Raw genomic sequence first — 21,947 nt, forward strand, 5'->3', positions numbered from 1 at the left:
AATTTGTAAAGTAGCTTTTCTCAATTCAAAGGAATTCCAGAGAATATGTGATGATTGATGAGAAACCATGGGCAATTGTAAACTAAGTAGCCAATGGAGAGCCTAATTTTTTAAAATCAATTATAAAAAGCTGGTCAGATTTATGTTCTAAGTATTTGACATGGGGCTACTTTTAATATATTTGGTCTTCTGTGGGTGAAATCTGGTGCCTACAAAGATGATGAAATTGTCTGATTTTAACATCTTGGGGCTGTCGGGGCAGAGGACCTCAGAGCGTGCCAAGCAGCAGATGGCTGTGTCGGCCCGAGACCAGGGGGCGCAGATGGGTCCTCATCAGCAGGTATAGGGTTTCACAGGCACTGGGAGAGAGCAGGCAACAGGGACCTCACATGGTGAGAAGTCTTCACCTGCAGAGAGAAATCTGTTCCTGTCTGTCGCCTCCCACCAGGCCTCCCTCCTGCCATCACCACACTCCCAGGCCACGCAGGCCCCTTTTCGCACTCTACTCTGAATAATGGTTTTATTTCTGAGTGAGTGTGTAATGAGCTCTAAGGTACTGGGGTGCCCTAGAATCTTGCAAATGACCGGAGGCTGAGGGTGCAGAGGACATGATGCCTTGGATTTGAAGGGCCTTGACAGTCAGAAAGGCAGGCTCCTGAGGCCCCTTCTTGTCACTTAGCACTACTTCACAGGCCATGGCCTGTCCTAAAGCCTCAGAAATGTGACACCAATCAATATGGTCACATTCTACTTGATACTTTCCTGTTAGATCTGAGCTTTCCACTGCCAGGTTCTTCCCACAGTGATTGCACTATATCTGAGAACAGGTATGTAATTAAAGTAACAAGGACTTAGTCTCTACCCTTGCTCTAAAAGTTGGCATCTTATTCAGAAAAAGCAAAACCCATTCATTTCATTCATAATCCTCTCACCAGTAACTAGCAAGCTCATATTGCACCTCTCCTGCTCAGTGCAGTGTCTGAAAAGTCCCTCTCTTCCTAATTCCCCAAAACCATCATCAGTTATTTTAAATCTTGTCATATTAATATGTTTAACTACATACACACATACAGCACCAAAGGAAAATCTTTACTGATTGCTAAATGGACAAGTTATTAATATGGCTTAGAAAAAAAATTAACATGAATAAGCAAAAAGGTTATTTTAATAGAGGTTGTTGTCAGGACTTATATAGCCTCTTTATCTCTTACTAGACATAAGATGTTTTTAATTTCATAGAATTTTAAAACTATAAGTTGTAAGACATTCCAAATTTAGGGAAAAATGGAAAATCTAAAGATGAACTTTTCCATAATTTATTTCTATCATTTTAAGGTCACAAATATCATATTTTCTTTATTCTCCATTAGTCTCATTTCTAGCTTCCAGAGGCTGTGCTATTTACATAGTTGTAATCTAAAGTTTATTTTCTAATTTACTTCCAAGATCATAAATACAGTCCTTAAAATGCTTCACTGACTTAACTAGATAAGATACAAATGTATTCTTACCAGGAGAGAGACTTCTTTTAAAAGAAACCCTCTATGAAAGATGTTCTGCATTAATAGCTTAAAATTTTTCAATTTATTCACTCAACTGGATGTAGATTATCATAAACTGAACCTCATATTTTTATATAGATCACTTGGTGCATAAACAGAGAAGGCGAGGGCCAAGTGACAACTGCAATGTGCAACTGACTCAAAGTAGCACATTTGGGTCCAACTTGAGAAATCCATCAGATTAGAACTTGGCTGTAAAGGAAGCCCTGGAGAATGGGTACATTGTGAAGCTGTTGGCATTCTTGTAAATTAGCTAATAAAAGTGAAAGGCAAATATTTTAGCCAGTTGATGACTGGCCTATTTTTAAATTTAGAATCGTAAGCAGGACAAGGGACTGTTTATAATCGGCCAAAATCACAGAAGTGATTAAGATGTGCTTGGAAATAAATCAGGGATTTTGGAAGTCCCCAAGCATCCCTACTAGTGTACTACACACTGACATACCAAATACTCTATTAGATGAATAGACTTCACACAACTCCTAACTCTAACCTACTCCTGGAGACCTAGTGACTATGATGTTAAGCTCTGGCCCCAAGAAGCGCTTTTGGGCTTACAGAATCCCAACAGGCAGGTTAACGTGGGTGTTTTAAGAAGGAGATTACCTGACGGTGTGTGCACCTTTAAAGTACTGACTACTGAGAAGTTACATGGGAGAGAATGTTGGTTTTCTGGGCCCCATCAGAGGAACTTTTCTCTTTTCTCAGCTCTTCATTAACCTCCACACCCTTCAGGGAGTTGAGGCCCCAGCTCTGTACTGCCTATCCATGGGAGTTCTGGACAATCATTTAATCCCTGCGACCTTGGTTTGTTGTTGGAGTTTTGTTTTTAAATCTGTAAAACAAGAGGGCAGGAAAGGGATGCTTAACTTGATGACCCCTAAGTTTGGGGTCTCATCTAGTTTGGAATGTCTTATCTTTTTCTTGGGATTTCCTAAGTAATACCACCAGCACAATGGAGCCCTCTTAGTTGTGCTAAGAGGTTGCCAACTCTTTAGATTGGATTCCCCAAATAAAGCAGACCCAAGTGATTCAAGAATGATGATTCAAAGGCTGGATTTAGTATCTGTACTGCCCCAAAACAGATAAATAAGCTCCTCAGTCTAGAATATGCTAAACACAGCTGAAAAAAAATCTGATGGCAAAAAATTACTTTTCCTCCTAAGTGCCCTAAAGATACCAGACCAGTAGGTATGGGACATACTTATTTCTTCAAAAGAAAAACTAGCCGTCTGTTGTGGCCCAGTTGGCATCATCCTGCAAAGTGACAGATCAATTCCTGGTCAGGGCACAGGCCTGGGTTGCGTGTCCAGTCCCCAGAAGGGGCACAACCAATCGATGGTTTTCACGCACATCAATGTTTCTCTCTCTTTCTTCCTCCCTTCCTGTCTCTAAAAATAAACATTTTTAAAAAAAGAAAACTAAATGGCCATTGCCACCCATACGCATCTAAGGATGCGCTTGGAAATTCTGCAATGGCAGCATTATCACTTTGCAAGGAACCAAAACATTACAGACCTGTTGGAATTTACCTGATTTCCTTTACTCAGTTCAAACCAGAATACAAAAGGGTTATCTTTAATACCACAGTTAAAGGTCCTCACAAACAGTATTAGTCTCATCAAACAAGGCTTTTGAATTCCATCAAATTGTGGGATTCAACATGCATCAAGTAGGCTCCCACATTTAAAAAGCAAAAAATTCTGGCAGCAAACCTTATTAGAGGCAGTGGGTCAGCTGAGGAGTCACCCCCTTTCCCCATTTTGCTGTGTTGCATTTCATCATCCTTGGCAGCCCTGGGTTAAGCAGATGGTACGTCCCCAACTCACTCCTTCCACTAGGAACTTACCTTACAGGTGAAATGTTGGTGTTGCCAGATTTATCTTCCCCTGAGAAGATGCTGGCCATTTACTAGTTTGAAAAAAGTGCACCCTTTACCTCATCTCCTCAATTTCCCAGAGGTTTCCAAAACTGACAGCACATCAGAGTGACCCATGTAAAGCTTTTAAAACCCAGATAGGGCAGGGAGGGACATCACTAAAGGAGAGGACAACGTGATCGTGGAAGTATAGACTGGAATGAGGCGGCCACAAGCTAAAGACTGCCAACAGCCGCCAGCAGCAAAAAGAGGGAAGGAGCAGATTCTTCCCCGGGGACTTCAGAGAGAACCAGGAACCTAATTTTAGCCCAGTGAAACTGATTTTGAGCTTCTGACCTCAAAAACTGTTAAGAGGACAAACTTATATTGTCTTAAATCGCTGAATCTGTGGTTATTTACCACAGCAGACATTGAAAGAGATGTCACTAACGTGGTATCTCAACAACCAGAATGCAATATCTTCATTCTTCACTTGTTTTATAAAATGATACTCAAAAAACAAAAAGCACCAAATATTTAATGTAGTTTAAATATTACCCAAATTAAGGCAAGCATAATCTCTCTATATATACACTTGGTTTTAAAGAGACATTTTTTAGGACAACTAGGAATTCACCCACAAAAAGAAAAAAATTATCGAATGACTGGAATTAGGTGAAGGGATATCTCATTTGCTAGTGCAATAATGACCATCCCCACTGTTTCTTCCTCTCCAGGGTTCCCTTGTTCCTTTGCTTCCCCTCGGTCAGTCTCATCTCTGAAGAGAGTGGGGGAAAAATACAAGGATAGAATCCTATGGTTTCTACTGGATTCAACCTCTTTCAGAACAAGGTATATAGCATTTTTTTTTAAATTAACATTTTCTTTTAGATGCTAAGGAAAACTAAAATATTAAAATCAGCAAATGTAAATGAGGAAAATTTTTTTAACCCTATTTTATGAGAATGTTCCTTTGACAGTTTCAAAAAAAGGCAGAACATCCCATAACCTGCAACTAGTTTTTAAGTAAAAATTTCTCTTTGTTATACGAGATACAGATGGATCTCATGAGGTCTACCCAAAATAAAGAGGAAAATATGCTATTTATGGAATTATAAACTTTTTACCAAGGTTTATAGCAGAAATCAGATCAGGATATAATACTAATTTCATTTTTTTAAAAATGAATCTTACTTTTGAATCTCTTACTTTTGCATATCAATATATCTTAATTTTGAATGTTGATGCTCTAATTAATCCTAGAATCAATATCACTTGACATACAATTTTCATGCATGTCATTTCAGGATGTCAATTATATTTTTTGTGGAAATATGTTATTACAAAAATTTAGTATTTAATTACATTACATTCTCAGCCCACATAAAATATCCTATAAAATATGCATCCCAAATGTTAAAGAGTAAGGCTCCTAAATGAATCTTTTAGATAAGTAATATAACCCTCTTGTATAGCAATTTTCAACCTTTTTCATCTCATAGCACATGTAAACTAATTATTACAACTCTGAAGCACGCCAAAAAATTTATCTTTTGCCGCTCTGACAAAAAAGGGGGTATAATTTTGATTCACTCGCTCGAGATGGCCATTGTGTTGGCTGTTGTCATTTTTTATTTGACAATTCAAGGGAAAAGAGGCCAGTACCCCTGGCTATATAGTCAGATATTGCATATTTTAAAAAATCTTGAGGCATACAACTTGAAAATCACTGCTCTAGTAGATTTTTTTGGTATTATCTGGCTTTACAGTGTACTTTCCTAATAATGCATATTTTTTTCAGAAAACACATTTAGATGTTTTGACCATCTCAAATAACCTGCTAAATGTGTTGTACAAATACATCTGTAGTGTCTGCTTAATTAACAAATAAGCTACATTCAAGGAATGAAAACTACTTTTACTGAAACACTGGCATAGCATGGAATGACTATACCAAGAAACCTTTAGCACACCTGAAAAGTATGCAAAAACAAAGAATGTAAAACGTAGAACTGTGCAAATAAAATTATAGGAACCTTCAGGCAAAAACTCATCATCCTATAGTGAATAGAGCAAAGTACACAGGAACAAGTAATTTATTCTATAATAAATTTGGCATTAGTCAGTAAATATTTTAAATTTTATTTATTGATTTTTAGAGAGAGAGAGGAAGAGAGACAGAGAGAGAGAATCATCACTTTTGTTATTCTACTTATAAGCATTCATTGGTTGTTTCTTGCATGTGCCCTGACTGGAGATGGAACCTGCAACCTTGGCGTTTTGGGACAAGACTCTAATCAACTGAGTTAGCTGACCAGGGCTGTAAATGTGTTTAAACCATAATACAGTCCTTGCTAACAATGTAATCATGGATTTTTAATGTTATTCTGATAGTAAAAAAGTGCTAACTCATTAAGAAGTTAATTAAGAAACTGTCCTAAAAATGCAAATTTGACCAAGTCAGAGAAAACATACACACAAAAGAACTAGGATATACCTTTGAGAACATAAATTATTGTTAGCTACTTCCCCAGATATGATAGAACGAAAAGAGCGAATTGAATATGTGGTCAAAACAATTTTCTGCAAAGAAAATTTTAACTTTTGGAGCTGTATTGTATAAACAATTCAAACAAAAAGTGGAGCTTAACTTCCTGACCACGCAGAACTATGTTTTCTCTTCCCCTCTTCCTAGAACACTTATTTAAAAATCAGTGGTTTGCCAGGGTTGTTAAATTTTTTCAATACCACTTAGGTACATACATGTATATTTGCAAAAGTCTGTAATTAGCATTAAGCAAAAACAGTAACTGTTCCATTTTGGTCTATCTAGTATAGTGAGTCAACTTCACATGCAATGAGTATAAAGGAGATGTCAATATGAATACAAAAGCAAGACTAAAACTGATGTTTCATTTTGGGGTTTTTGTTTGTTTGTGTTTACTCAATAATCAATTCCAAACACAGCACAGGGAAGATGGAATAAGAAAAAAAAATTTATTTCCCCATTAACACTAAGCCATATTATTCAAAATGTGTTTCAAAATACTTAGCTAGATTGCCAATCCCAGCCATTGCAACAGAAATCCATTGAGTCACCATCTAGACACAGGGGTGTCCAACCTTTTGGCATCTCTGGGCCACACTGGAGGATGATGAGTTGTCTTGGGCCACACGTTAAATACACAAACACTAACGAAAATTGATGAGCAAAAAAAAGGTCCGTGCATAACTTCTGTCATATCCACCACCAAAGATAAGCAAAAAGTCCTCACATAATAACCCTAATTATGCAGCAGCCCTTTAGTTTCCTTTAAAATCGTCGAGCAAGTCCCAAGTTTGTGATTAATACAGAAAATGTCCATATCTATGTAATAAAATTTAGTATAAAACTTAGTAATAAAACTAAGCAATGTTTTAACTAAATTTACGATTTTGTGTTGGGCCACGTTCACAGCCATCCTGGGCCACAGGTTAGACACCCCTGATAGAGAGAACAGCTACATTGCTATATATAATTTATTAACTTAGTAGTTTAGTCTCTCAGTATTTAGCAAGTTTGTGTAAAAATTAATATTCCCATTGGCTTATAGTGACTTTAATATAAATGTATAATTTCAAAGTCAACATTCCTTTCACTATAACCATAAAACTTCTTAAAAGATAGTTGTGGGTTGTGGTAAATTAATGACTGGCTGCTAGAACAGCACTGTTCCAAAATCAGATATACTGGTAGGGTTAGAAATAATACATATACATACTCTCAGTATGCTACTATTTCCAAAATTTTTGCTGTACATATTTGTCTCATTATATGATATAAAATATATCCTCAAATTTGAAAACAAATCAAGTAAGATGAATACATTCGCATCTTCATTTCAAAATAATCATTTTAAATGGGAAAAAAAATGTTCCCTGTGTTTGTTAAATCTGTTCATGAGATGGATTTATGTATTTTCTTTGCTACATATACAATTTTTTAGCCTTAGTGCCTCATTACAATCAGTTTAGCAATCAGACCTCCAGTGCTTTGTTAAAACCTGCATTCAGTAAATTGTAAGACTGTAAAATCTGCAGTTGAATCCTTGTTAAGACACAAAATCCAAAAACTGTATGACTATTCATCAACACCCTGGGAATCTGTATATAATTGCAAAAAAAATTACGTGCATATAATTCAAACATACACTTTGCAGGGTAGGGTGATAAAAATAAATACTACAATATTTTTCAACTTGATTTAAATGCTGCATTGATGGTCAGAGTAATATTAGTAACAGAGAAAATCAAACTATTTAAAAAACTGTTTTCCAAGTAGTTAGAACAATTTTGCAAAACAAAGATAAGCAAGAGCCTGTGCCAATACATTTTTCCTGTAGTGTAATTGCCAACATGAGGTATAATTTGTAAGCAATTAATACAATATAAATAGGTATAAGCCACCCCTAAATCACAGTCTGGTGAAAAGCTTCTCATCTAATGCAGTCTAGTGTGGAGGGGGAATGGGTATTAAGAGACATGAGGAGAAGGGAAGGACAGGGTAGGTTTCCAGTGGGAGCATCATTTATGCACCTTATCATTATCACCATCTTGTATGTAACAGTCCACTGTTGCAAAAAGGTAAATCCTTTCCAAGTATGTGGGTCCAGAATATACTTTATGTAGTATTAAGATTATTTCACTAATACTAATGCTTCATTTGATTTATATTTGGATATACACATAATCATAAATGTGTATCAAAAACTATAAACAGAATTTTAAAACTTTTATTTCGTTTTTGAAAAGTTAATAGCTAAAACTAAACTATGTACTACAGAATTTTCTAGACTATCTAAACTCAGGGGTAAAACTAAAGGAAAACGTTACTATTTAGCAAATGGCTTGTGCGAAACCTCAAGCTCACTCATCTTTTTTATAGATGGGTTTATTGATGAGGATTATGATCCAATGATTGTTTAGCAGCAATTTTACCAAACTGTAAATTCTTTTATTAACAGGCATTATAAACAGATAATACTAATCTTATTTAAAAACCATGAGTGCCACACCGGTGAATATACAGCTCATGAATAACTTAAAAAGTTTTTCCCACTTTAAAAGGCAACACTCAGCATACAAAAACCTATATACTAAACAAAGGGGCTCTAATACGGATACATGATTGACATATCTAAAATGATATATATATATATACAGTACATAATGAATGTTAATTTTATGCTCAGTACATTTTTTCTATATGATTCCCTTCATGCTTCACTTTCCCCAGAAACTGAATTCTGAACTTCCTCTTCTAAAATTGGTACAATCAGGTTATCCTTGGACATCAAATTGTATTTCATCACAAATTTAGTAAACCGATGACACAAAAATGTTTCATTCTGTAGAGAAGAAAAAAATGTTATTTTAATGTACTATCGTAAACCAAAAAAAAAAAAAAAAGACATAATATCAGCATATATTATTGTCATTCTGATAAGAATGCATCAGGATAACTATTAAAATATACTTACTTCATATTCATCAAATATCTGCCGATGATGAAAATAAGCATGTGAAAATATTCTGTAAATCCTACGGCATACTGATCCTAGTTTTGCTACTGATGATTCCTTTATGCTAACCCTAGAAACAGAAATCACAGATTCACAGAGCTGGACAGATCTTAGGAACACTATATTCTAATCTTCTCAATTCACAAGTGTGGAAACAGACATCTAAGAAAAGTAACTTTTCAGTCCAAGGTCAAAGTACTAGTAAGAGGCAAGAGCAGGCCTAGAACCCCTGTTCACTCGTGGGCCGCTGCTCCTTCTATGTAACCACAGTGCCTAAAAAATTCAGCACCGTAGTTTTGAAATGTTGTAGTTTAATGCATTGAAAATAAATCCTGACAAATCAAACTTACTAAGCCATACACATACATTAATACTTTGTTCTCTAGAGGTAACTAAAGCTACTAAAAGGAATTAGTTTTATTCCACAGAACTTTTTTTTTAGAAATAAAAATTGCCTGTATATTTCTGATATTCTTTGTTAAAAAACTGTATACAGGATACTGAGGCAAAATCCAGTATTTTTAACATATTTAATATGAGCTCTTTAGAGTTAATGATATTTGGGGGAGGCCGAGAGAATAAAATTTCCAAAGTGATTCACCAGATAACAAATATCTTTATAGAATAAAAGACCAGTCACAGACCTCACCAATAACATATTACATTATACAGAGGCTTCTTCCCACATCCTCTTTGATGAGGATTGTGATAGGCAAGAATAAGGAATCCTTCAAAAACAAACAGTCCAACTAAGTGAAGTCTGCTCTTTAGTCTGTATAAAAGGAGGCTGACTCGATCACAGAGGTCTCATCAAGTAAGCAAGGGTCTAAGTATCCCAACTCTAACGCATCAAAGAGAGAGCCCTGGACAATGACACACAGCAGCAGGGACTACCCTTGACTCAACTGGCCTATGAGCTTTGGGAGCTAAGTACTGCTAACTTTAGTTTAACCATATCCCTAATTTCAAAGTGTGGATTAAAAAAAAAAGAAAGTTTAAAGAATACAATGCATTTACCGGCAGCCTAGTTTTGGTTTTATAAACAACAATCTTTTTAATCAACCCAAAAAGTTTAATACCATGTTTAAAAGTTTTGTTTACCTGCTAGGAAAATATTTATTGCTATTCAGAAGACATGCAGCACCGTCAAGTGTGTGTCTGGTATAGTCTATAGCAGGACACTATAAAAGAAAGAATAAAAAAATGCATCAGAAAAAGAGCTCTACCTCTTAGGTTAGGTGTTTTTATTATATATATGTCTTATTCCAAAAACCTGAGTATATTCTAAGAAAAAAATCACCTTACAATATCAGAATGACTAAAATTCAACATTACATCAGTAAATAAGGCTTTATTATCCCCATAAACTATAGTAGACCTCTAGAAGAAGTCTTTTAATTTCTCACTCCCAAAACTGTACCTAGAAGAAAACATATAGAGCTGGAAAGAACACCCGGTTATCTAATCTCACCCTTTGACTTTACAAATGAGGAAACTGAAGCTGGTCAGTTTGCAGAGTATGCACAGGCTTCTTCCAGGTCTTAAAGTTATCTGTAGGCAGGATAAGGACTCTTTCAAAATAAGCAATCCAGCTTAGAAAAGATCACTGAGATTCAAGTAAGCAAGCAAGCATGTAAATAACCCAACTCTAAAGCACGAGACAGTGCTGGGATGACACACAGCAGCAGAGATCATCAATGGCTTGGGGAAGATCATACAGTTAGGAAAGGACTCAAAAACATGTTCCTAGTAGGAATAAACTGACTCCTGGTCCACTGATTTATACTTTACCAAGAGGCCCAGAAGCCCCCTATTCTTCACAAATATCTTGAGGGAGCACTGTCTTCTAACATCCTAGAAAACATGCTTTACTATGTGCCTGTTATCCTAGCAGCTCCCTCAGTAATTTTCTCCTTGAACCTCCTTTGAAATTTAACATGAAATTTATATCTTTATATTTTAATAAACTTGTCTTATCCTATTCTATTTATCAGAAACAATGAAACCTATTGTCTCATAGCAAATCAGCAAACCTATAAAGGAAAAATAAAACTACAAAGTAATCTTCTCACTCAGTTCTTTTGAGAGCTGATAAGGAAAAGGACCAAAGAAAAGGAACAGTGAGGATGAACCAGTCCATCTACTTGAAGGAAAAAAAAAGCTAGATAAAAGAATAACATTGATTCTAACTCTACTCAGTAATTGGAATACTTTTCAAGTGCTAAGGTTGAAGGTAGCAATTAGAAAGGTAAAATAATAACTACTAAACAAGGATTATAATGCCATGGCAAATGTATAAAGATTATCTAAACAAAAAAAAAAGTATTTTTCTAACTACACATCCACAGGAATTTATAGTTACTGGACTCACTGCCTAAAACAGTACCATGAGCAATATTTATTGAAAAAATTATCTTTCTTCATATATACGATTACAGGTGATTTGGTCAAAAACAAATACCCCAAGTTACTGTGTTTCCCACATTAGTCACTGGACAGTTTTACAACCTTTAAATTAGCACCTGTCCAATGGGAGTATAATACTAAGCCATACATTTCATTTTGAAATTTCTAGGAGCCACATTAAAAAAGTAAAAAGAAACAGGTGAATTTTAATAATGTATTTTAAATCTATATAGCCAAAATCATCATTTCAACATATAACTGATATAAAAATTATTAATGAGTTTTTTGAGGGTATTTTTAAATTAAGATATAATTCTCATTACCATAAAATTGGTTTAAAAGTGCAAAATTCACATTGTAGTATATTCAAAAAGTTGTACAATTATCATCAACTATATTCCAGAAAATTTTATCACTCCCAAAAAGGATTTCTCATTCTCTCCTCCTTCGAACCCTAAGCAAAAACTAATTTACTTGCTGTCTTCTATGAATTTGCCTATTCTGGATATATCCTAAATATGAGTATGTGGCTTTTAATGTCACTTAGCATATTTTCAAGGCTCATCCATAGTACAGCATGAATCAGTACCTCATTACTTTTATTCAAAATCTTTTTAAACTTTAATGTTTTTAATATATACAAAAATGCTGTAAAATGTTTCTCTATAAAGGTCATTCCTCTTCATGGCTGATTAATATTCCATTGCATACATTTACCACATTTTGTTCCTGTACTGCTCATCAGTTGATCTAAATCTGGTTGTTTCCATTTTGGGTTATCATGAATAATGTCACTGTGACCATTAGTGTAAAATTTTTGTGCGGACATGTTTTCATTTATTATGGGAATGTATCTAGGAGTGTAATCACTAAGTCATTTGGCAACTCTACACTTATCATTCTGAGGAACTTCCAAACTGTTTTTCCCTAAGTGGCTACAGTATTTTACAAACCCATCAGCAATGTAAAAGGGTTCCACTTTTCCCTATATCCTGGCCAATACTTGTTGTTATCTGTCTTTTATATTTTAGTCATGCTAGTGGGTGAAGTAGGCCATTGCAGGATTGTCTTCTTTTTCCATTGAAAAAGTTGTGGTAAAATATAAAGAACATAAAATTTGCCATTTTAACTATTTTAATTTTTATTTAAGATTTACTTATTTTTAGAGAAAGAGGAAGGGAGTGAGAAAGAGAAGAGAAACATTAACATGAGAAACATCAATTGGTTGCCTCTTGTACATGGCCCACTGAGGACCAAACCAGTAACCCAGGCATGTGCCCTGACCAGGAATCTAACTGGCAGCATTTCATTTTGCAGAGTGACACTGGAGCCACACCAGTCAGGGCTTAACTATTTTTCAATGTACAATTCAGTGGCATTAATTACATTTAGTATCATGCAACCAACACTACTATTTGTTTCTGAACAAAGGGTTTTCATCATCCCAAACAGAAACTGTCTGTACCATCAATTGGTAACTTCCCATACCCAGTCCCTGGCAATCTCTACTCTACTTTTTGTCTCTATTAATTTGCCCTTTCAAGGTATTTCATACAAGGAGAATCATAAAAGAGCTGTCCATGTGTGTCTGGCTTATGTGGTTCAGCATAAAGTCCTCAAGGTCCATCCACGCTATACAAAACTTCATTCCCTTTTACGGCTGAAAAAAATTTCACTGCATGCATATACCACATTTTGTTTATGTTTTCATTGTGGTTTTGATACACATTTACCTAATGATTAATGATGTTGAGCATCTTTTCATGTACTTCTTGGCCACTTTTATATCTTATTTAGAGAAAAGTCTATTCAAATCTTTTGCTCAGTTTTAAACTGGTTGTCGTCTTTTTTTTTATCCTCACCTGAGAATATGCTTATTGATTTGAGAGAGAGAGAGAGAGAGAGAAACAGCAATGCGAGAAACACTGATTAGTTGCCTCCTGTATGTGCCCAAACCAGGGGTTGAACCTGCATCCTTTTTGTGTACGTGACAACACCCCAACCAAATGAGCCACCCAGCCAGGACAAACTAAGTTGTCTTTAAAAAATAAATAAATCAAAAACATTTTTTCAGAAGTTTTTTTTTAACTTATTTTTAGAGAGTGAGAAAGGAAGAGAAACATCTATGGGCTGCCTCATGCACACCCCCAACTGGGGACCTGGCCTGCAACCCAGGCATGCGCCCTGACCAGGAATAGAACCAGTGACCTTTCAGTTAGCAAACCAGTGCTCAATCCATTGAGCCATACCAGCCAAAATGATTTTCTTTTCATTGCTGAGTTATAACAGTTCTTTATGCATTCTGGATATGCATTATGCATTATGGACTCTTTTCAGGGATGTGATTACAAAAATATTTTCTCCCATGAGCTGCCTCTTCACTTTCTTTGAAGCACAAAAAAATTTTTATTTTGATGAAATCTGAATTACCTATGTTTTCTTCCATTGCTTGCTGTTTTGGTGTCATATTTAAGAAATTATTGCCCAATCAAAGGCGATGAAGATTTATACTTAAGTCTCTCCCCCAGAGTTCTTTAATTTTAGTTGTTACATTTAGGTCTTTAATCCATTCTGAGCTAATTTTTGTACATTGTATGAGGTTGGGGTCTGACTTTATTCTTTTGTATGTACACATCCAGTTATCTCTTAATGAGATATTTTACATTGTCTTTTTTACTAAATCAATATGTATTTTTACACTTGTAACACATCTCATGTTGGACTACCCGTAATTAAGTGCTCCAAAGTCACATGTGGTTCATGGCTACTGTATCAGACAGCATAACTTTAGATCTTTAATTGATTTCTGGATTTTTTGCGGAGAGAGGGAGTTGGGGAAGTTTTTCCTCGTTTATGCTGCTTCCCTCCACCCTCCCCCCAATTAATTCTCAGTTACCTAATCCTACCCTGTCTCATGTATAACAGCAAGAAGCTGGCAAAGTACAGCAGATTACAAAAAAGTAATGTGTTCACAGACTTCTATAAATTAAGATTTTTCTAAATATATGCTCATAATGCTACTGCAAGTGATCACAATGTACATGTGACTGAAAGGGTCAGCAGGTAGTAACAAGTTATAACCTTTGTCACTTACAGTCACTATTTGTACAATCAACAATTTGCTGTGATGCCTCTCAAAGTCTCTAAGCCTTAAGGACGTTGAGTAAAGCACTACTGGGTACTAAATATCCTAACTGTTCCACTTCAGAATCTGCCCAGTGCTTTTAATTCATCAGAGCAACTTTCTTAGCACTAATCTGTCAGTTGCTATTATTTCCTGACTATTATTCCACAAGAGTTCAAAAAGTGTCCTTTCATGATTTTCTTTCGTTTATATTTTCACAGCAGTCTATTTCATATAGTTACCACTTAGAAATTCTACCATTCTTCCTCGAGACATGGATAATGAAAAGGAACTGATCTTCAGCAAGAACACTGCAATTTTAAGACTTACTCACACAGGACCATCCTATCTTATATTTAATATTAATGAAGGAAAAAATGGATGTGACAATGCAAGTATATATAAATCTCACAATACATCACAAACTGGATAATGCATCTTTACTAACTGACAAAACTAGCCTTCATGATTCAGTTTCTTAATTACATTTAGCAGATCATTCACTATACTATGTACCTTACTTCAGTGAATTGGTTATCAATGAAAATACCACGTAGATTTTCCCAGATATAGAATAACACACAATCTCAATATTGCTTCCATTTTTTAACACACAAAAAAGCAACACCCTAAATGAAATCAGTCTTCCAACTCAGTACTATTTGCTTAGAAAGGTACAAGATACTCTTTATTTTAGAGAACTTAGCTTTTCCAAAGTAACACCATATACTGATTTTGCAATTAGCAAATCAATTGTCTTCAAGCCTTAGAGGTCAGTCAATAAAGTAATTATTTGAAGCTCTGTAATTCCACAGAACTGGCCAAACCCAAACATATTCAAGCAAATCAATGGTGAGTAAGAAGTAATTACTACAGATTAAAAAGGAATACAGATCACAAGGAAATCAATGATACTTTAAACAAACCACTTGTAAAGGACATTTCTGAGATAACTAAAGAAAACTGAGCATATACTAGGATATCATATAAAAATGATTTTTAAAAATTCTATAAATAATTTTTACTTCCTTTATTCTTACCTTGACAATAAAATGAGGAAAAAAAACATGAATAACTTTTTCAGTGTAGGCCCAAACATAAAATGAAAAAATCATAATGGTGAGTTTCAAGTTAATAGTAAGAAATGTTAATGAAATATAGATAAAAAATATTGACCTATAAAGTTAAAAAGCTACTTCCAGTCAAGATGGAGGCATAGGTAGACATGCTTTGCCTCCTGCACAACCACAAAAAGAATCACAACTAACCTCAAAACAAAAAACAACCAGGACTGCCAGAAAATCAAACTGTATACAAGTCTGACAACCAAGGATTTAAAGTAGCCACATTCATCCAGTTGGGTAGGAGGGGTGGAGACAGGGAGCTGGGGTGGAGAGGATGTGGTGCAGTGCAGAGAGGTAGCAGCAGTGGCAGAATGAGTGGTCGGTCCCATATTCACGAGTGGTAGGTAAAAATCAAAAGGGATACCCTGGGAGCAAGCAATCTCAGCCTCAGGCCAGAGTACAGTCTAGGATTCCAGCACTGGGAAGATAAAGCCTCACAACTTCTGGCTGTAAAATCCAGTGGAGATTGGGGCAGCAGAATAAACTGCTAGTTTCTCAGGGAAGTCCGTTTAAAGGGCCCACTCAGTCCTATAATGTACGTAAACACACCCTTTCTGGGAATTATCACCAGGGAAGCAACTAGAAGGGTGCCAGTCCCATATGGGAAGTGGGTGAAGGGACTGGAAATGGGGCAAGTGCCAGGCAAGCCTCCAAAGGCCAGGTAACGGCACTGTCCCCTCTCTGGCCCCTCTTCCACATGCAGTGCCACAAAGGGTGAACTGGGTTGCCCCACCCTGACAAATACCTAAGGCTCTGCTCCTTATAACATAACAGGTGTGATAAGACAGTGAATCAAAGCAGCTTTACCTAATACTCAGAAACAAACACAGGGAAGCTGCCAACTTGGGAAAACAAAGAAATATGGCCCAAATGAAAGAAGACAACGAAACCCCAGAAAAAGAACTAAGCAAAAAAGAAATAGCCAACCTATCAGATGCAGAGTTCAAAACACTGGTGGTAAGAATGCTCAGAGAGCCCTGGCCGGTGTGGCTCAGTGGACTGAGCGCCAGCCTGTGAACCAAAAGGTTGCTATTTCAATAACCAGTCAGGGCACGTGCCTGGATTGCAGGCCACGTGCCTGGATTGCAGGCCAGATCCCTGGTTAGTGGTATGGCAAGAGGCAACCAGTATCTTTCACACATTGATGTTTCTCTCCCTTTTTCTCCCTCCCTTCCCCTCTCTCTAAAAAAAAGTAAAATAAATAAAATCTTTAAAAAAAAAAAAGAATGCTCAGGGAAATCATTGAGTACAGCAAAAACATAGGGGAAGAAAGAAAGCTACACTAAGTGAAATAAAGAAAAATCCACAGGGAACCAGAAACAAAGGGAAGGAAGCTGGGATTCAATTTGGAATTTAAGGAAGAAATAAACATTCAACCAGAACAGAATGAAGAAACAAGAATTCAAATAAACAAGGAGAGCATAAGAAGATTCTGGCACATCTCCAAAAGTGCCAACATCTGAATCACATGGATGTCAGAAGGGGAAGAAGGAGTGCAAGAAATGGAAAATATATTTGAAAAAATGATGAAAGAAAACTTCCTTAATTTGGTGAAAGAAATACACGTACAAGTCCAGGAAGCACAGAGTCCCAAACAAGTAGGACCCAATGAGGAACACACCAAGACACACCATAATTACAATGCCAAAGGTTAAAGATAAAGAGAGAATCTTAAAAGCAGCAAGAGAAGAGAGTTACCTACAAAGGAGCTCCCATAAGACTATTAGCTGATTTCTCAAAAGAAACTTTGCAGGCAAGGAGGGACCGGCAAGAAGTATTCAAAGTGATAAAAAGCAAAAAGCAAGGACCTACAACAAGATTACTCTATCCAGCAAAGCTATCATTTAGAATGGAAGGGCAGTTAAAGTGCTCTCCAGACAAGGTAAAGCTAAAGGAATTCATCACCACCAAGCCAGAATTACATGAAAATGGTAAAGGGACTTTTTTAACAAAATGAAGATCAAAACTATGAACATTAAAATAACAACAAATACAGAACTATCAACAACTGAATCTAAAAAAACCAAAAACAAAAACAAACTAAACCAACAACTAGAACAGGAACAGAATCAGACGTGAAGATCATTCGGAGGGTTATTAGCTGGGACAGGGAATGGGGAGAATGGAGGAAAAGGTACAGTGATTAAGAAGCATAATTGGTAGATACAAAATAGACAGGGGGATGTTAACAGTATAGGAAATGGAGAAGCCAAAGAACTTACGTGCACGACCCATGGACATGAATTAAGGTCAAGGGGATTGCTAGAGGGAACGTGGGTACCAGGTGGATAGGGGGCAAGGAGAGAAGGGGGGCAAAGGGGGAAAAAAATTAGGACAACTGTAATAGCATAATCAATAAAATATACTTAAATATAATAAAATAGACGGGAACATTAAAAGAAAGGAAGGAAGGAAGGAGGAATTCCTACCTTTTTTTTTTTTAAAGATTTTATTTATTTCTTTTTAGAGAAAAGGGAAGGGAGGGAGAAAGAGGGAAGAAACATCAATGTATGGTTGCCTCTTGCGCGCCCCCTACTGGGGACCTGGCCCACAACCCAGGCATGTGCCCTGACTGGGAATTGAACCAGTGACCCCTTGCTTCACAGGCCAGCACTCAATCCACTGAGCCACACCAGCCAGGGCAGAATTCCTACCTTCTGTGATAGCATGGATGGAACTAGAGACAATTATGCTAAGTGAAATAAGACAGTCGGAGAAAGACATATGACCTAACTTACGACCTAACCATATAACCTGACTTTTAACTGGAATCTAATGAAGAAAATAAACTAACAGCAAAAATAGAACCAGAGACATGGGAACATGGAACCGACTGACAGCAATAGCAGGGGAGGGGAGAAAGGGGAATGGAAGGAAGGAAAAGGGATTAGTCAAAGATCATGTATGAATGACTCATGGACAAGGAGCGGGGACTGACTGTGAGAGAGAGGGGTGGGCTGGGTGGAGAGGGGAAAAGGGAAAAAAATTGGGAAAACTGTAACAGAATAAACAATTTTAAAAAGTTAAAAAGCTCAAAAGTAACATTTCTTAGTAGAGTAAGCATCAACTAGTAATCACCAACAGATGTTCCTATTAAAAGAAATTACACTGTAAAAAAAGAAAAAGGAAAAAAACCCTACAAAATTTTTTTGAAAAAGAAATTATATCATACTGAACCAAAAATCTAAACAGGTATATGTAATCCACTACATATCAGGTATCAGCACAATTTGACAGATCTTATTCTGTGATAACCAGTGAATCATAAAGTGAGTTCTAGCCTATGTAATTGCCCAATTATGAAAAATGATACTTATCATAAGAAACCCTAAAATAGCACTGTGGCAATAACTTTGTAGCAAAAAACACTAAACCAAATGGCAAAATAAACAGTGAACTTAAAACCCTAAAAATTTGGGTACCACTGTCCTTGAAAAGTTTAGGTTATGACAATTTTATTAGCCATTCTATTTTATAAATTCTCACCTCTTTTGGAGTTTTATGAGCTGCACAAAGAAAAATCCATTGTTCAGTTGCTGTCATCTGAGTACACGTATCTGGATGGCATTCACTCTGTTAAAAATAGTTACATTTCTTAATATGTAAAATAACAATTGAAAAGTTTATTATTTGGGTTACTATATTTCCAAGTAAAATTCTAGCACAGAAATTCTGGGTAAGTCTTTACAAAGACTTATGTTATAAAAAACATTAAGAAAAATCAGAACTTTCAATTATTGCTTTAACTTAAAAATATTACCTGAAGTTTGACAGCAAGTCCATTGAGCTCAAGACAGAATTGCCTAAAAACGCAAATATATAAATGAAAAGTCTTATCTATTTTCCACATTTAGAATATTAGTTGTAAAAAGAGAACCTAATCAGTACCATCCATCCTCCCTCATCATTATCAACACTACCTGATCTTACATGCACATTTCCTACATACAGATTAATAAAACAAAACTGAAAAATAATGACCCTAAAATACTTCCGTATCAGAGTTCAGTGACTTGATCGCTCTTAACTCTGGAAATTGGTACAATTCTTCTGAGAAGCATTTTGGAAATATTTACCAAGACACTTAGGAAGTGCTTATTTTTTGACTAAGTCATTCTAAGAACAATTCTAATGAAATACTCAAAACTGCATGCAGATATATGTAAAAAGATGTTTGCAGAAACTATACGTAAAAAAATTTTTTTAAACATTCTAAATGATTAGCAACTGGTCAGTAGTAAAATATTGGCAAAGCATGTATGTTCACATTCACAGTAAGATTCCAGTTATATAAAAAATTGTGTGCACGTATACAAACAGATATACAGAAAAAGACATTTTTTATATTTCTATGTATTTTACAAGTTTTATTGATTACAAATGACGTGCTCCTTATAAAAACTTCATATATAATGTAGAAGAAAGTCCTCCATAATTCTACCACCTCATCCCAAAAGATAACTATTGTTCACAGAAAATTTGATTTTCTATCCACAGATTAAAATATACTGAGATCACAAGTTTGTTACTTTCTTTAGTATCACTTAACAGACTGTTGCTATTTTTTCATGACATGCTTTCCTTCTAAAATTTCCAGACTGAGAATTACAAACCCCAAAACAATGCTTGGAACATAATTAAGTGCTCAAAAAATACTTCTGAATAATGCTTAATGGAGGAAATTTCATGACACTGAGATCTGACGACTTTTAAATTGATTTTTAGAGAAAGAGGGGGAAGGGGGAGAGAGGGGGAGAGAAACATCATTTTTATATTGTCCCACTTATTTATGCATTCATTATTTGAGTCTTGTATGTGCTCTGACCAGGGATGGAACCCCCAACCTTGGTGTATTGGAAAGATGCTCTAACCAACTGAGATACCTGGCCAGGGCCAAGATAATCATTTTTAAACAGGCTTGTTACTTGATATGAAAAGACAATTTATCCTCTATGTCACAAAGATAATTTACTTTATAACTGTCAAAATACTGAATATGTCCTAAAATTCCTATCAAATTAATGATTACTGTATCTCCCAATCAAATGAGAACAAAGCTAAAGCATATGTAATTGGTAGATAAAAGAGTCCCAAATGAAAAAAAAAAATTGCACATATATAAAAGAAAAACTAAAAAAAAAAAAAAAAAAAAAAAATCACAACTATTTATTTATTTACTTATTTAAAACACATTATACCCCTGGCCAGGTAGCTCAGTTGGCTGGAGCATCATCCCATATACAAAAATGTTGTGGATTCGATTCTCATCAGAGCATATACTTAGGTTGCGGGTTCATTCCCTGGTCGAGGCATGTATGTTTGTTTCTCTCTCTCTCCCTCTGTCCCTCTCTAAAATAAATAAACGTATCCTTGGGCGAGAATAATAAAAAAAAGTACATTACAATTGAAGAAAACAAATAAAAAGACATACTTTCAAATTTTCAGTTGTCTATAATTTTATTTCCTTTCTAGGTGGCCAAAAATAATGCTGTTCTTGGACTACAAAAATAATATTTCTGAATCATCACATCACGCTGTACTAGGCCTTATCTGTAGACTGCATGTTACAAGTTTTTTATTTGTTAAAAGTTTCTAGTCTAGTTTAACCCACTTATGGAATAGCAAAATTAAACCAACTGATTTCGCAATGTTTATGTATGGACATCACCTGTGGGATACACTTCAGACTTAACAACTTCAGGTTAATTCAATACAGGGCCAACACAAAGTTGTATGCCTGAAGACACAAGCCACAGCTGAAATTCAGTTATAAAGTGACCCTAGTCACAAAGCCATGAATCCTAGCATGAGATTGCACCCACTCAAATGAAGAGGTATCTTTTCCTAATTACACAGATCCGGTATGGGCAAGTAGAAGATTTGACTAAATCTCCCATGACCTAATTCCCATTAACATCATAACATAATCAAATGCATTAACCAATAACATTAAGAGTTAAGCCTCAAATCAATAACATCAAGTGCATACTCTTCTTGGTCAACTATAAAGATGTATACAGTATGATAAAGGACCAAAACTATATATATACATGTAATGTATAATGCACAAATACAAAACCAGAAAGAGTGGCTAATATTCAGGAAAAAATAACAAGAGTAAAAACAACAGCACAAGGACCAAAAAATATGCATGAAAAAAATTTTATGAGTTTTGTATAATGCATATTTCATAGTCTAAGTCAAATAAGGAGAAACAGGTTTTCTTAGATCTAAAAGAAAAACCTTATAAACTAAAATCAGCCCTCACTTGTTACGAATTATGCTACATAAAAAATCCTCATGGGGGGAGGT

General features: G+C 35.6%; 1 protein-coding gene across 1 annotated transcript in view; it reads right to left on the reverse strand.

The window, feature by feature from the left end:
* Positions 1–5,583: 5,583 nt before the first annotated feature.
* The window catches only part of MOB4 (MOB family member 4, phocein), a 31,137-nt gene continuing 14,773 nt past the window's right edge, over positions 5,584–21,947 (reverse strand). The window contains exons 4-8 of the mRNA XM_054585887.1: positions 19,396–19,438; positions 19,122–19,208; positions 10,083–10,162; positions 8,940–9,051; positions 5,584–8,807 (exon numbers count right to left, since the gene is read on the reverse strand). Of these exons, the coding sequence (XP_054441862.1) occupies positions 8,676–8,807; positions 8,940–9,051; positions 10,083–10,162; positions 19,122–19,208; positions 19,396–19,438 (454 nt within the window). The 3' untranslated portion in view covers positions 5,584–8,675. The remainder of the gene's footprint in view (positions 8,808–8,939; positions 9,052–10,082; positions 10,163–19,121; positions 19,209–19,395; positions 19,439–21,947) is intronic.

This window comes from Pteronotus mesoamericanus, unplaced genomic scaffold, assembly GCF_021234165.1.
Source record: "Pteronotus mesoamericanus isolate MK-2021 breed Mesoamerican mustached bat unplaced genomic scaffold, CSHL_Meso_final contig_90, whole genome shotgun sequence".
NCBI lineage: Eukaryota > Metazoa > Chordata > Mammalia > Chiroptera > Mormoopidae > Pteronotus > Pteronotus mesoamericanus.